The sequence below is a fragment of the Montipora foliosa genome, chromosome 5 (assembly GCF_036669935.1).
Source record: "Montipora foliosa isolate CH-2021 chromosome 5, ASM3666993v2, whole genome shotgun sequence".
NCBI classification, from domain to species: Eukaryota; Metazoa; Cnidaria; class Anthozoa; order Scleractinia; family Acroporidae; genus Montipora; species Montipora foliosa.
Window position 1 is genome coordinate 25,023,119 of NC_090873.1, and position 17,020 is coordinate 25,040,138.

The following is a 17,020-nucleotide window of genomic DNA, read 5'->3' on the forward strand; positions in this document are numbered from 1 at the left end:
TTAATATGTGAATCTCGTTAAATTTTTATTGGTTTTTGATATGGTAACATAACATTGCCATTAAGTGAAACAGTGTTGTAGAGTTAATCTTTGTAATGACACAGCCCTCCCAAATTGTTCAAATCGGTTTGAGCCACCTTACTCTGCGAGCAGACTCTCTTTCGATCTTCCTAGACAAGTCGGGAAGAGGAAAGTAGACTCTGCCAGCCGGCTCGACATTTCGTGTTGAGCATGCGTTAAAAATTCAAACGTATTCGGGAGTCAGTCACGCGTGATTAGTAACCGCAAAACCACAAAACCAAAACAAACAGTACGGATATTTTCGAACAACTCTGGCAAACACACGACAATCAAGGAATAATTTCCTTCTAAACCCAAGATAGTTCAAGTTTTTAAATTGCCATTTCAGTTTTTACAGAAAAAATTAATAGGTTTCTCAATTCTGCCAAACTAGTTTCTGTAACCGACATACGGAGGAAATACTCATGGGAATTTAGACACTTAAAAATTGTCACGCTGTTTCACGCTGTTGTAAATTTAAAAAATATTGATGACGCGTGGCGATTGATCATGCGCACAAATTCAAAAAACAGGTTTGACAAGTCGAAACTGGACTGACTCATCCATTTCTTTGGATGAGCGGCAAATCAAAGTCTAATTTCCTCTTCCTGACTTATCTAGGAAGATCAATTAAATCGTTGCAGAGTTCGCATTTTTGACAGAATGCCAAACAGTAATAAATAACGAGAGCTTGTCTTTTTTTATTTCTCTCCCGCTTTCTACCTTTTTTTCTAGATTCTATCGCTTTTCCCACCGATTCCCGTCCTTATTTTCCAACCCCCTCCACTGCAAACAAGGAAACAACGGAGTACAGAACCGGTCGGGACAGTTTTATTGCTTACAATACAAGGACTTATATAATTATGTATACAAGCCATTTACTATCGAAGTACTGTAGGATTAAAATATATCCATTTATACCATAATAACTCCCAAAGTTATTTACATTAATATAAGATTAAAATAATTTTTTAAAAAAAGTCCTTATCATAAGCCCGTGATTTTCGACGATTACACATAAATACAAATGACTGGACGATTTTGCTTACAATGAACGAGATTGACGGACTGAAAGACTGCACAACGCACGATTCCCCGCTTTAAACCAAGTTTAACCGCTACAAACTTGACAGGTGCAATGAATACTCCTGTTTATATATTTGTGAACAATAACAAAAGGATAAGACTAGTATTTCCAATCAAGAAGGAAAACATTTCACATTTTGTCAAATCACGTTTTTTTCGTGCCCTTTGGTTTCAGAACAGATTTAAATTATACAACAGCACTGAATAACTGCAATTAGCGACAAACGCGAGTAAATTTTCTTTCTTCTTAAAGCATGAGAGTGAATGTGATGGGGCCAAACCCAAGAACCCGCACACGAGAGTGGCAAGCGCTAGAGACCATGAACCAGGGAAGTGATGGTTACATGGAAATGAAACAACAACACATAAATCAAGACTTATTTGCAATTCTTTGCGGTTATCGTATTTCCTTTGCCTGCTCTAAATGTCACTGAATGTTCCAAAAGAGAACTATGACGTCCCAAAGGAACGCCGTTAACAAATACATAAAATCGACCTGCCGACCATCTGGCGTAAACGTGATTAAAGACTGCCTGAAAGAAAAAACCAGCGAGTTTCCTTTTTTTTAATTATTCCACGTCTGAACATTGGCGAACTGAGTCAAACTCGTTGGCCCCCAAAAGCACCTCTGACGTCTGCACCGCACAAATCACCCCACACGTGTTTTAAATATACGATTCACTACTCGAGGAAAATACTCAATTATACACTGGACGGACGTAATTCACTTTCAAGAAGACGATCATATTCATTCATTTTTGCAACTAAATAGAATCCATAAAAAGGACACTTTCTTAATCTCCTAAACACTGGAAAGAGCGGACTGCCGCCGCGGTCTCCTTGATCGTCAACGGTCAAATGAAAGCTGAAGTACAGTTTGCGATTTACAGAAGTTGCGTTTCTTTTCTGTTGTGATAGTATGGAGATAGATAATTTACTGGGCCTCATTTGTCTCGTTTTCTTTGGGGGGAATCTGCAAAATAAAACAAAACAGTTAAACGATTCGAGTTTTGTTATGAAATGATGAGAGACCCTGTAGCTTTCCAGACGCAGTCTGTGATTGGAGAACGAAACAACAGATAATACAACAGAAACAATGCACCTGGTACTGATAACAAAGAAGCTAGAGGTCATAGGGAAAAATGAAAACAGCAGTCTGGAATAGCTACAGGATTACTCAAAATGATGAACGTGTATGTCACATTGTAATACAAAAGCGCTGAACGACTTCAATTCACAATTGTTCTGGCACGGTCAAGCGTAGACTGGGCCTAAGAGGTATGCTAAAAAATAAATATCGACGAAATCACTTTTAAGCTTCAAGTCACAACTGTTTAGTATGCATCACTGTCCCTAGGCCGCTTAACCTTTAACAGTACCTATCGTACCTTAAAGCTTATAGATTTTTACCTGTGTAAGCTTTATAACGTGATCTTAAAACAGGGATCTTCAAACAGATCACGCTACCACTTTTTCACAGTCAATGAACAAGTGAAAAGTTTCAGTCTCCATAAAGCGAAGGATGTTCCTGTATCTTTGCTATCTAAGCGCTCTATAATAGTTAACCAATTGCCTTTATTTTCTTAAATTAATACTGTGCGTGGTCACGATCACCCAGAAACGCACCTTTTTTCTGACGCCAAACTCTTTGTAGAGATGACTGTGACTTGACGAAGGTGCCTTCTTTCTGTGCCACCTGTGACATTAACTCCTGAAGTTACATAATAAACTACGTTCGTATCACCTACACACTCAACTATCTACGAGTATCTGGATACCCTGTTGTGCGAAGGTATCCAACTTCTACCGTCTACCTAAAACAAGATTTTTGATTTTCCACCACGAAACACACGTACAAAGGGTACATTATAATCCGAAGTAGCAATGCCATTAAATATTCCAACTCGTTATGCAGTCTCGTACCCAGAGCCACTCTTTATGTCCACGGAACGGACGAAACCCTGGGAGCAAGGTCTTCTCTTGGTTGTACTTAAAAATAGCGTTTGTCCGAGCAACCTGCCTATTCTGTTACACTTTTCACTACGTAATGTTCGAAGATGAAGAAATTGCTTTTCATACAATATTGTCGTATCTTTGCCCTCCCTCATCCTACAGGGAGGTTTAACAAACGATCCTCAATAATACGCGGAAATGAAGAGCTTTAGTCGCCATTAATATTGTCACAACCTTGCTCTTCCTTGTCCTGAAAAAGTTTAAAAACAGCTTCTAGAATAACTGGATAGAGTCGATTTTCATGGTTCATACAGGTTTAAAGACCGTTTACTCAAGGACTTTTCCAGGACTTTATAACAAAATTCAAGGAGTCCATTTCCTCAGGCACTCACATTGTTGTGTCGCAATATAACATATTTTGCACAGTCACGCTAAAAAAAAAATGCACACAGTGGAACCTCGGTAAAACAAACCCGGCGAAGTCCTCGCGATCGGTACAAGGAAGAACGATATTCCTCGCTCGAGTAAAGAAAAAGATATGGAAACGAACCTCAACATACTAAAACCTTGTTATAGCGAACAATTTGTCCACTGCCGATTTTATATGCAGTTTTCTCTTTGACCTTTTGAATTCATTCGAGAAAAAAAGAGCGCGAAAGTCGAACAAACGCTTCGAACGACTTCTCTGGTGGTTTTTTTTGCTAAGAGGGGGGCGTGACAATACACTTAATGAACCCCATTAAAGACGCGGTTACTTAGATAGTTTGAATAAGGAACAATGAAATGTTCTAATAACATTGCGATGTTAGATTGTAATTCAATCTTTTGATGTCAAAATGAACTCATTTTCCTTTAGTCTCACGTATTCAACGACTTTTTCTTAAAATTCAAGCACTGCGCCTACAAATTCTAGGAGTTTTCAAGGACAAAATCATTTTCAAGGTGTTATCAAGGACCTAGCAGTTTTTCAAGGAGTAAAGAGGTTTTGCACGCCAGCCATCTTGCATGGCAGGAACAATGAAAACGTTTTGCATTAGAAAGAACATTTGTTCCCATAGAAAAAAAGAATCCATTGTTCCTGCCATGCAACATGGCTGCCGTGCAAAACCTCTATTCCAGGTCCGTGCGAACCATGTACTTTGTTTTCTCTGGTCTTGAAAACATGTTCCAAGATCAAATTTTTAAAATGAGTATAGTTTCACGAATTGCTCTTCGGGCCAGAAAGTTGAAACAAGCTCCTGGCACGACAAGTTTGTGAGCTATTGCGGAATTCTCGAATAAATAACTTGATCATTGTTTATTGTTTTTGTTTCTTACTGGTTCGCTATTTTCAGGCTTGGTATCACTGAATGGTTCCTCTTCAGGTCCTCTGTTACTGACTTCATCGTCTGCATCCCTGTTTTCAATAGCGCTTTCATCGATGTCTTCATCTGCTACTTCTTCATCTGCTACTTCTTCGGCCGCCATTTGATCAACAGGCTTATCTTCAACAGTTTCTATAAGAAGAAATGCCAAAAAATTCGGTGAAACAAAAAGTAACAAACCAAGCATTCTGATTGGTCCATGATAAAACAAATTCACAGATAGCTAATCAAACGCGACCCCTGGATGACGCAATTTTTGACGGAGTAAGCGTGCGTTCTTTCTGCTTAATCACCATTGTTTCATGTATGTTATTAATAAGTAATCACATGATTTTCACGTGCAATTTTGAATAAATGAGCACTCGAAAACAGGCTACTATCAACCTACTACCTTAGACCTATCGACGGATCGATCGATTTAGACCTATAAACGGATCGACCTATAGACGGATCGAAACGCACCTAACACTGTTTAGTCTTCCCAGCCAATTACATCTAGGCTCAACTGACAGTCGACCAATAACATCACGAGTAAGTTGACCAATGACATCTACGACCGGAGTTCTTATAGTATCTGCTGACGTTACACAAATCACTTGACTCTGAAGATGACTTTCGCTCAGGTTGTCGAAACGTCAGTCAATGTCATCTCAAACGGTCCTTCTCAGGACTACACTCACCCTGACGATCGTACTTTACTTACCGAACAAAAATATTATAATACTCTTTGCTTGCCCTTCAAAATTTTGCATAAGCATTGTTTTTTATTTTCTCTTGGGACTCAAAATGGTCCCAATATGGCAAAGCCTGAAAAATTGCTCTCACCCTAGGACTACGGGCTCGTGCCATTTTGTTCGTCTTTGAAAAAATCTACTCCTGCTTATAAATTTCCAAAATGCACAAGAAATCATGTAATTATGGGAATAAGATGCCAAGAAGGATTTACCTTTATCGTCTACAATTTCCCTTGCATCTTCTCTGTCTTCACCACTGGCTTGATATACAGATGGTTTCACTGGCAAATCAAAATTAATATAAGTAAATTGGCCGTATTCATAAATGGCGGCAAATAAGTTATTCTTGTGTCTTCGTGCTAATGAGAAAAATTGCCTCGATCTAAAGCAGCATTTCTTTTATCTTTTGTCCACGCAAAGGAGGGTAGTTCGTCATGTACAGAACAAAGGAATGATTTAATGGTCGCCATTTATACGGTCTGTAGGTGAACAAATAATCAAAACAAATGTAAAGTTCACCTCATCAACAATATGTTATTCTCGAAGGTTCAGGTCATTCCTGCGTTTACGACGATTTTACGTTTACGTTCAACACCCCCGTTTGCCCATCCATGTTCGTTATATTGGACTTGAAACATTAACATTCGGGTGAAAGTCTGAACAGAAGTTCCTTAAATATCGATCGAACGAGCTTATTCGGCAGTTAGTTTAATGAGTATGATCCTTTTCTGTCACAAAAGGGTGAGTTCGTAAGAGCAGACGAGGATCATTAAGTGATGAAAAGAGGATCCAAGCTTTGCGTACTCTATCATTTGGCCAAGGAGAGAAGACGGGAATGCCCAGGAAATACATAAACAAGTGTACCTTCATACACTTCAGCCTGGCTTTCTTCATTTCTGGAAGAACGACCTTGTGATGTGCGGTCACCTGAGAGCAACAGTAGAACACAAAGATTACTCCTTTCGTTTGTCGTTTCCTGTTAACACGACGCTAAAGGCGCTGCTACACTGTGAAATGTTTCGTGCAACTTGTCTCGCAATGTTTTGGCGACATTGTGGCGGGAAAAGTTGCACGAAACATTTCACAGTGTAACAGCGCCTTAAATCTCTATTATTTTGCGGACACCATTGACCGACTAGCCTCCCACGCAGATGTGCTTGGGGCTTCGTCACGCGTTCCTCCCCGAAGCACTCAAAGGGAAATTGTCACGCTACTTTTACGTGTTCCCTTCCAGAAGGCGCGTGCATGTCACTATGTTGCTAAACTGGACATAAGTGTGGCAATGGTTGACAAACCTTGATCCTTATCATCCACATCTTCTACGGAATTATCCTGCTTGTTATCAATGAGCTCCCCAAGTGGAATGCCATGGTCTCCAAGAAAATCAGTTACTTTGTCCATAATACTTTCGTCAACGGGAGTGTCTTGTTTAGGCGGTTCTTCTTCTTCTTCAGAGTCTTGTCTAAAATGACCGACAAAAGCCCTCAAAGGTTCCTCAATGCGATCGGGAATAAAACCTTCATCTCTACTGGATTCTAAGTTTTCAAATTGTCGCACGGGTTCGGCTTCCATAAGAGACTCTGGTGTTGCATCTTCGGGCTCATCTTTTGACGCCACCAACGCGGCAGCTGCCAACTCACTCTGGGAAAACGAAACAGTATTAATGACCAGTATCTTGGTGACTGAAGTTGAGAAAACTGCACTGAATTGGGGAATCGACAAAATCGCTTATTGAAAGTTCTTACGTTACGTACAAATACGTTTAACCGCTGACCGGTTGGTTCAGTCGATTGAGCATCGGATTGGCGGACTCGGGATTATTTATTAGGGACCTTACGATAGGATGACGACGACGGCTACGAAAACGCCACAAAACAATTGGCTTTATAAAAACAATAATGAACAAAAACAACGGCTCTGCACACCCTGCACGTGCGTTTTGCATTTTGGTACATTTCTTTGCCGTCCTCGTCCTGACAACAACGTGAATTGACTAAATTTGAGGTTGTGTAGAGGACGTGAGAACCTGGGAAAATATTTTTAATTTTCTTCCCAAACAACCACACCGTCCACGCCAATTTTATTCCTGCAATGTTGATAAACACTTTTCATTCCGAACGACTTCGAGTTATCACGAAATTGTTACAGTAACGGAAAATAATATTTTCAGACAAAGTTCTTGTTGGCGTCGTCGTCGTCTTCTTCGCCTAAGGTCCCTATTAAATAACTAAGGAGAACGTGCTGCCTTTGTAATTAAGCCTCATTTACACTACCAAGTTTTCCTTGACAAGTCCACTTGTCAAGGAAAAGTTGCCGACTGTACACACTAGCAAGTTTTCCTTGACAAGTTTTTCCTTAATTGACAAGTTTTCCTTGGTAGTGTAAATGAAAAATATGACAAGTTTTCCTTGACAAGTGGACTTGACATGTAATTTACACTTGCAAATATCGTCCTTGACAAGTTTTTCCTTGACAAGTGTCCTTGTTCAAAAACCAGCATGCTAGTTTTTGACAAGGACACTTGACAAGGCAAAACTTGTCACATTTTTCCATTACACTGCCAAGGAAAACTTGTCCAGGAAAACTTGTCAAGGAAAACTTAATAGAGTAAATGAGTCTCTACATTCGCAAATCTTAAGACTTTCAAGTCTTCTCGGATAAGGACTTTAAACCATAGGCCCCGTTCTCACAACCTTTGTTCACAAAACTCTGTGTGACGGTAAAGGCGCTGTTACACCGTGAAATGTTTCGTGCAACTTGTCTCGCAAGGTTTTGGCGACACTATGGTGGGACAAGTTGCAGGAAACATTTCACAGTGTAGCATACCCTGCAACGGCTAAAAACGTTGCGAGTCAAGTTGCACGAAAAGTAGAACTTAATTCTACTTTCGGCAACGGCTCTTGCAACTTGTCTCGCTACGACCGTGGCAGTGATATCTCAAAAAGGCTTACAGTGTATATGGCCACGAAACCAAAAACAACCATTAAGTCAAAGGGGACTAAGACGAGTGCTGGACATGATGGTGGCTCTGCTTATGAACTGAACTATGGAATACAAGGAAGGGTTACGCGTTTTCTAACCTTTTACAAAGGTTGGCCGTGTAGCACTATAAATTTCAACAGACTTAACTGATTAGAGTGTAAAGTTAAGTGCCAGTTTTGTACCTCATATATGAACCATGTGAGCGTTAGGCCTACTAATGGAAATGGGCCCACACAAGGACGGAGAAAAACTCAGACCAGCGTGGGAATTGAACCCACGACTTTCGGGATAGATCGCCGCTGCTCTACCGACTGAGCTACAAGGTCAGACGGGAAAAACTAGCACTTCAAATTACGTCTGTGGAATACAAGGCTCCCTTTCCTAAATCTTCTATACTTGCAACGCGCAACACAAGGGAAAATATTTGATACGTGATGCTATTCCATTGAGCACAAACAGACTAGATGCCTAGCCTAGCGATGCAAGCTTAAGCAAAATCAACCTACGCAATCGCAAATGTTTCGATAATTTGTGTACTTTTTTTATTAAAACAAAAGACATTAACTAACACCTGATTAAAGACAGAATCAAGAATGTACCTTTTCGCTATTGTACTGAAAGAGATGCGACATGTTAACCCCGGTGAATGAAACGAAGAGATTTATTTTTCGATGTTGAGTCGGGGATACTCGGAAAAAATCCGAGTGCTCCTTTGCTGGAGTCGAACGTACGACCTTCCGCGCGCCGGATTACTAGTTCGGATGCTCCACAACTGAGCTGTAGGCCATGATCCATGATTTCGATGGTGACTCGGGGATACTCGGAAACATCTGAGTGCTCCTTGACAGGAATCGAACCTACGACGACTTTCCGACTTCAAGTTCCGATGCTCCACCACTGAGCTAGAGGAGACTCGTTGGAGCTAAGCCATTTAACCTAAGTTCAGGTCACGATTGAAATTGGATTGAAATTGTCGAAACGGTGCATTCTCGCTACTGAAACGGGTAAATGAGATGGAAATTGCTAACCCCGGTAGATGAAACTGAAATGACGATATTTCTTCATTGGTAACTCGGGCTATTCGGAAAAATCCGAATTATCCTTTGCAGGAGTCGCACCTACGACCTTCCGATTACTAGTTCGGATGCTGCACCACTGAGCTACAGGAGACTTCTGGGAGCTAGGCCTAAATGTAGGTTCCAAAGTTCCGAAAACTTTTCGGATACGAAATCGATTCGTGAAACTAAAATCTGCTTATTACGAAAAATGTATCTTTGGACATGTTTTCAATACAATTACAAAGTTTCACGGCTTTAAACGGTTTCCTTTTGAAGATACAAAGCGTTTTTTCTGTGTAAATACTGACATCTCGCAGATTTATTTTTAAATTATCTCGCATCCAGGTGTTGAAATTCGGATTGTGGACAGAAATATCGCTGCAGTTTCCCGACCAAAGAGTGCAACGCTGCAGCCTTTCTAATCTCTAGTCAAGAGTTTAAACGGAAACTATGCCAGCCCTGTATCTGTGAGAAAATCCGCCCAAAACTCAAAGCATCACAGGACTATATCCATGCCGTTGCAGTACTTACAGCTACACTTTCATCTGGGATAAGGGACTTCTTTTTCGTTGACCTTTTTGAAGCGTGCCTCTGAGAGAAAGTAACAATAAAAATTTGATTAGCCTACAAGGATAAGAGGTTGATAATTAGAGCAAAGTTCCAACAGAAATCGAAAACAGATTATTTTTTATCTTTTTCTTTTTTTTTTGGGGGGGGGGGGGAGAGGGCAGGGGAGGGCAGGGGAGGGAATTTGGGGATCTCCTCAGACAAAGATGACAAGGAAAGCCACGAGAACATGAAAGACAATCGCGCAATTTACATTATTCTCCAACTATTTTAAATCAATTAAAATAGAAATTGTCATCAAAGTGTCACGGAGATGAATAAGCATGAACAAAATATAGGTTAGGAGTGAAAATGCACCATTTTATCACCAAGCGTTTGCCTCAAGTCTCCCCCTTAAATACTTCATACTAATTTGGTCATGCTCTTGCTTTCTAGCTTAGGTATAAGAAATGCAAAACTCTTTACAATTTACACTGCCAGGAGCCCATCTGGAGCGTGCAACTTCCGTACAGCGTCTGTGAAACGGCGTTTTCTCAAGTAGGTTTATTTTTAGACTAGCCCTTCCCGCGAATTAGGTCAAAAAACAAAGGCAGTTCCGTTTCGGTGACCCTTTGACGTCAGCTTAATTTCTTGTAATTGCTCATCGGGCTCCTGTGGAAGTCTAATTTGCGGGAAATTCAATCTAAAAATAAATCGGTTTGTGAAAACGCCGTTACACGAACACAGTAGAGTTGTAGGCTCCGGGTCATGGATTCCTGACACTGCCTGGAACTTAAGTTCAGCTCGATAATGCTTATAGGTGGTTTTCACGTGACGTCATCGCGCCATGCTGGTGGACGAAAACAAAAGATCTCTCATTAGTTTCTTTTGTCTGTCCCCTAGAAGTCATACATTTCTCTATTGTATTGGTGTCTCTAGACGTTGGTTGAAAACGTCCTATTACAACGCTTTTTTCCAAGACTCGATATAAATTTCAGTGAAAAATGTCGGGGTCATTTAGAATATCATTGCATAAAAAAAACGTATGCAGTGCTGCAGTTAAATCATGACCAGTACTGTCCGAGAAAAAGACACCACACTTACACGTTTTCTTGCTGGTCTTGCATCGATTGCTTTTGGCCTTGTAGAGGCTCTGTAATGAAATATATCAAGGTGTAACGTTGAAAATACAAGAGTAACATACGGAACTTTATTTAAGAGGCAACTGGGGCGCTAAGCGTACTAACTGCACGGGGACACTCTACAGAAATCAAATCAATCAAAGCGTAGGTTGGCTTTTGACGGGAGGGGAAAGTACCGGAGAAAAACCTCTCGGAAAAGAGCCCACAAAACCACCCCACATTGGTGGGGGGCGAGTGCTCTCACCACTGCGCAAGGCCTGCTCCGTCAATATCGCACAAGTGAAATTGATTAGCTGCAAGTTTTTGGGTGATACTTGTTAAGGACGGTGCCTACTATTGTTATTGCGCATACGTTCTGCGCATCTCCACACACTCGAGTTTCCTATCCCGATGCTTACAAATGCAGAGATATTTTTGCAGATAAAGTAGATCTTCGTAAGTACTCTTGCTATCCAACAAGATAATTGGGGGTAACCATGCATTCATTAGAGATAATTGCATGAGCTTCAATTTGAGAAAGAACACCATACATTGCTTTGTAAATTTTAAAGCTTTTTATAAATATTGTTCATGAATTATCTTTGAAAAATGCGTGGTTACCCCTTCTCGATTTTCTTTTTGGATTTCAATAACACTTGTTAAGACCTACATTTCCTGCATAATCACAAATCGGTGCAAGAATACCTTTGAATTAGTAGGCACCGTCCTTAAAAAGAGTGAAATCATAGGATAGTTGTTCGCCTTGAAGTTAGACATTTTAATGGCATTATAACTTTTTGGCTTATATTGGCTATTACCAGAGACTTTAAATAGAAAATCACGTTTGGTTTGATAATGGCACTTTAGGATCACATTTCACGAAATACTTGAAGGATTAAAAACATTCCATGAGTAAAATTATCCTCCCAAATTAAAATAACTGCAGGAGCGCACCTTCTCGGCGTGAGTTGAGAGGTCACTCCTTGATCGTCATACGGAACACTTCTATCAAAACTGAAAAAGAAAAAAGTCAGTTCCCGTTATAGAACTTCCGTAAATCAACATCCCACCAGCTGCCCAAAACCGTTCAGAATTGCTGTGAATTTTTCTTTTTCTTTCGAGCAGGACAATGACTTGATTTGATTAAACACATTGTAAATTTAAGAGGACATCACTGCACCTTTCTTTACTTTTGCACTCTGAAGTTTAGTTTTTCACTACTGTCAATCATGGTAGTAGAACGAATAAAGGGGTCACATCGAGCATTGTGATTGGCCGGCTTTCTCTTCTCAACTGTCCCCTACCTGTCACTGCAAACATCGTTGGTGGCAGTAACAAAAAGGAAACTGCTGGGCAATTGTATAACTTTTTTGTCTGCGGAGTGGTCATGAAAGATCCCGTAATAAGAATAATTTTTATTAAGATAATTATTAACGGCTGTTTTAGCTAGAAATTTTCAAAGTCTGAGAAATCAGTCCATATATGATGAGAATTAAATTGAATTACATGGGTTTAAACGACAGAATTTTTTTGTTTCATTTATCAATATTACTGTAAGATGTAATTTTACTTGCATTTATTTATATATGTACATTCCCTGTAATTGCTGATCAATTTTAAATAAATCAGCTACACTCAAATTATTTCAGAATAGAAGTTGAGGCTTGATAATTCTCAAGACATGACCTCCCGGTAAGTCCATGAGATTTGGCACGTAAAAAGTACTCCAATTTGCATTCATTTCTGTTCTTAATTGCATTAACACAAAATCTCTTATGAACTCACAATCGCTCTCGTCCAACTGCAACATACTGTCCATTATCCTCAAGTTGAGATGGCTCTAATATCTTGAAACGCCCATCAGTTGTAAATAAACTAAAATGAAACAGACGGATATCACTACCTGCACAATTCAAAACTTCTACAAAAGGAAAAAAAAAGTGATCACCTACTCGAAAACAGCACCATACTTGCTGACTGGGCTGACTTTGTCGTTCACTGCCTCTAAAACCTTGCAGACAACATAAAACAACTTCTTGTTACAATGTTACAGCCTGAGGTCTGACATTAACTTTTAACGCATTACACCTGGGAACTGTCACAGCCTTTACTGTTAAAAGACCAGTTTCATTTAAAAATTGCATCAACAAGTTGCAAAAATAGTGGAGACACTTCACCTTCTTGGGGCGTTTTTAATTTCCCTATTATCTCTCACACTGCAGTCCCCCCCCTTATCAGTGTTGCTAGCAAGACAAAAAAATGTTGGGAACTTAAGCAGTCAACATTGAAAGGGGGAGAGATAGTGGGAAAGGTTTAAATTCTAGATACGGCGGGCATTGGAAGCTAGAAAAGGTGTTTTTTAATGAAAGTGTCTCAACAATTTTGCAACTTGTTGTCTGAGTTGGTTGTCACTGTATTGGTGTACGGTCGCTTTGTTTATTGCAACGAGAAGGCGTCTATCGTTTGCGTTTAATACGGTGTTTCCAAAAAAGAGGGTTCAAATCTCTGATCTGCTGTGAATGGAAAATGGCCAGCGATAAACTGGATTTTGGCGGGGTTTCGGTATGACGTAATTTGAAAGCATTTCTGTGCTTTCTGTGAGTCAAGTCGAAAATACACATAATTTGGTACACGAAAAGGTGTGATTTCCATCCTTTCGCTTTTTAAAGTACGCTAGAAATATCCTGGAACCGATTTCGAAATAATTTGCCGTACACACCTATATTTCGGTCGACACATGACATCTAAAGCACGTGCAACATGTACGAAATTAGCAGTTGTTTACGAATGAGAAACAGACATAACCTCTCCTTTAACTGCGATCGCATGCCATTTAAAGGAAACATCCAGTTTCCGAAAAATCAATTCTCAGAAAACATTGTTATACAAAGATACATTTTCATAGAGGCCCATTTGTAACATTACTTTTTGCTTTCGGGCTAGTCTGCTTCCAGAGAAGGGATTGGTAACGCTTACTAGCAAGTCTTCTAAGTGACGTGTCGGGTACAGGTTAATTCCATGTTCTTTGGAATGACTGACTGAGCACAATGATCAAAAGAAAGCACCCGATTGTGCTAAATCCTTTGCGAGATTTGTTTTACAATGAGATACAAAAGTGAACAAATTTGTACCGGCTACACATTATGACAGTTATATGAAACGGTCTACACGGTCTACCACAACTTTTCACTGAGAAAATAATATATCATATTTCTTGCTGTTGCGATGGTAGACCGTGCTTGGATGGTACGATTTTCAACTGTAACGCCACCATCCCTGTTGACGTCACCAAGAAACACAATAAATAGAATTGTGTTACATAATACGAGCCATGTGTAACTGTCGGAGCATCAGATCTGCAGTGCAAAATACTTTGCTCGCTTTAGTATTCGGTACGGAGTCTTCTGTTAGCAATGATAAGTGCAAACACTCGAAAATCGATGCTACCGTATGTCGATAATTAATATCCTTTCGTGTTTGGTACACTGTGCTTTGCACTTCGCGTGCAAACTTCTTAAATGTTTCAGAGCTTATACGATATTTAATGATTGCTTTTTTAGTTCCTGCTTTTCTACGTTGAAATGTTTCCCTGTTGGATTCAAATCCGGACTGGCAAAATTATTGCAATCGATCAGACAACAAGTTGCAAAAATAGTGGAGACACTTCACCTTCTTGGGGCGTTTTTAATTTCCCTATTATCTCTCACACTGCAGTCCCCCTCCCCCCCTTATCAGTGTTGCTAGCAAGACAAAAAAATGTTGGGAACTTAAGCAGTCAACTTTGAAAGGGGGATAGATAGTGGGAAAGGTTTAAATTCTAGATACGGCGGGCATTGGAAGCTAGAAAAGGTGTTTTTTAATGAAAGTGTCTCAACAATTTTGCAACTTGTTGATGCGCCCACAAGGCGATATTTGAGCACAACTTTAATGCCATTTGTTACAACAATTATCGCTGTTTTCCTGCAATGTTTCCAGTTGCAACCAGAAGTTGCAAAGTTTTTTTCTTACAGTTGCTAGTTACTAAATAACATACAACATTATCAGCAGTTCCTATGAAATACAAACAATGAATATTCCAAGAAGCTGACCCACATTCCAGCAAATAAACACTCACTGAACAACTTGAATATGCACAGTTTGTAGCCTTAAATAAAAAACGTCAGACATATTGGTAATAAATAATTTGAAAAGTACTTTTTCAGAAGAAATTGTTATGTCTACTAAATGGTCAGTCTTGCAGACTTAAAGTGGTACTATGACGAAAATCGCACCTTTCCTACCTAAGCCATTTTGAAACAAAAACAAGTAGTCTGCGTGAGAAGAAAAATGCTGTTTACTTTTTTCAAATATCTCTTTTTGTTCCAGAGATATTCGAATTTTAAAATATGCAAAATAGCCAAGTGATGATGTCATACACTCAACCAAATTTTGTTCAAATGTGATGAAAAGAGATATTTCAGCCAATTTGTATCAGGAATTTTTGATTTTTTGCAAGATTCCACTAAATATTCTCCACAATATGAGCTTCACAGTTCTGTTACCATGGCGTCATACTGCGTTCCAGAGCTTCCCCATATTAAAAGCTTTTCTGGCCACCTTTGGCGTTCCATTTTGATATTTGCTGACAGCACTTCATATACATGATCCAGCAAGCATATAAATATGTTAGCTCGAGTTTGTGGCCTTGTTTAACATTTTTCAAGCTGAAAATGCTAACATATTGAAATCAGGTGGGTGGGGACTGGAAAAGAGTAATTTGCCATGGGAACATAATTTTTTATAGCCATAGGTGTGTTTCCTGTAGAACTATAACACTACCAAGTTTCAATGGTCTGTGCTGAAAATTGGCCAAGGTAGCTCTATTTATATACTCAATATAATATAGGGTTGAGTTTATGACGTCATCAGTCAGCTAATTTGTATATTTTACCCATTTTTCAAACTTAAATATCTCCGGAAATAATGAAGATATTTGCAAACGGTAAATGGCGTTTTTGTTCTTTCATGGAATTCTATGTAATACACTAAAAAAATCAAGGGGTAAAAATTTGATCATAGTACCACTTTAAGGTTACGGTAGACCTTCAGGGGTGTCCTTTGGGAAAATTACTTCAAGCAAACTTTGTTAGGCGCAACAGCCATAAACTATACATCTATTGAAAGGTTATGAAATGCACTTTCCAGGAAATATATTTTTTGTTTTTCACTTTATCTAATCGAAAGATGAGCAGGGCCCAAGAACCTTGAGTGACTGATGTCTCTCTGATCGAATTTTATCGGGTATCAAGTTTTAATGCAAAGGGAAGCCTTTATGTATAATGTCATTCACAAGGCGTTTGTCATCAAAAAATAAACTGTGTAAGGCTTTTGTGATATTCCAATTGGTGGCTTAGATAACTTTGTGTCAAATATGCTTATCAAACGTTTACCGATAAAGCTTACGTCGAAGGCCCAGTTTTTTGTCGCTTCCAAAGTTTTACAAACATTTCACGCCTTCTGATCCACCACATGTTAACACGCAAATAATGCAGATAACAACGTTCAGCAAATGAGAAGACAAGAAATGTCAAACAGAGTCCCTTGAGACGAACTGTAAAAATGTTATTATTATTTCTTCTGTTTATCTTTTTAACAACCATGCTTCTTTGTAGGTTTTATTCATGGACTCTTTTCTCGTTTTTCCCTTCCCAGGAAAGTCATTCACAGGGAGTAAACTGACGACAATGTCTGAAAAAATTTGACAATGTTCATGACAACCAACTCGACTTGAATTCAAGACCACGGTTAATTTCCCGCGCAAAACTTGACCAAATTCCTTAGTGTTGACAGTAGCTAACTGGCTTTTCCTGCCTTTTCTGACTAAGAAATATCCATTGAAAATACATTTTTGTTAATAAATCGCATTTTGTTTAACATTTTGGAGTATCTTTTTCTGGAAAATGTAGTTAAAGTAATAGAGTATGGTGTCCGTGGTCAGCGAGACAAAAGGACAATCTTAATCATTAAATTCTCAACCTCGGCTAAGGCATTTCACATGCTCTGATTGGTTCACTGAATCTCGGTTATCAGCTCATATACCTTGGTTTGACCTTGTATGGTAAATGATTGCGTTAAGC

The 17,020-nt window shown here is 39.3% G+C and overlaps 1 protein-coding gene across 2 annotated transcripts in view; it reads right to left on the reverse strand.

Moving 5' to 3' along the window:
- Positions 1-869: 869 nt before the first annotated feature.
- The window catches only part of LOC138003795 (doublecortin domain-containing protein 2-like), a 21,968-nt gene continuing 5,817 nt past the window's right edge, over positions 870-17,020 (reverse strand). The window contains exons 5-15 of one of the 2 annotated variants that reach the window (XM_068850033.1): positions 12,857-12,915; positions 12,690-12,779; positions 11,859-11,918; positions 10,888-10,936; positions 9,769-9,828; positions 6,493-6,838; positions 6,062-6,124; positions 5,410-5,478; positions 4,417-4,595; positions 2,773-2,842; positions 870-2,119 (exon numbers count right to left, since the gene is read on the reverse strand). In XM_068850033.1, coding sequence (XP_068706134.1) covers positions 2,091-2,119; positions 2,773-2,842; positions 4,417-4,595; positions 5,410-5,478; positions 6,062-6,124; positions 6,493-6,838; positions 9,769-9,828; positions 10,888-10,936; positions 11,859-11,918; positions 12,690-12,779; positions 12,857-12,915 — 1,074 coding nt within the window. In that variant the 3' untranslated portion in view covers positions 870-2,090. The remainder of the gene's footprint in view (positions 2,120-2,772; positions 2,843-4,416; positions 4,596-5,409; positions 5,479-6,061; positions 6,125-6,492; positions 6,839-9,768; positions 9,829-10,887; positions 10,937-11,858; positions 11,919-12,689; positions 12,780-12,856; positions 12,916-17,020) is intronic. The other variant, XM_068850034.1, reaches the window with a different exon arrangement.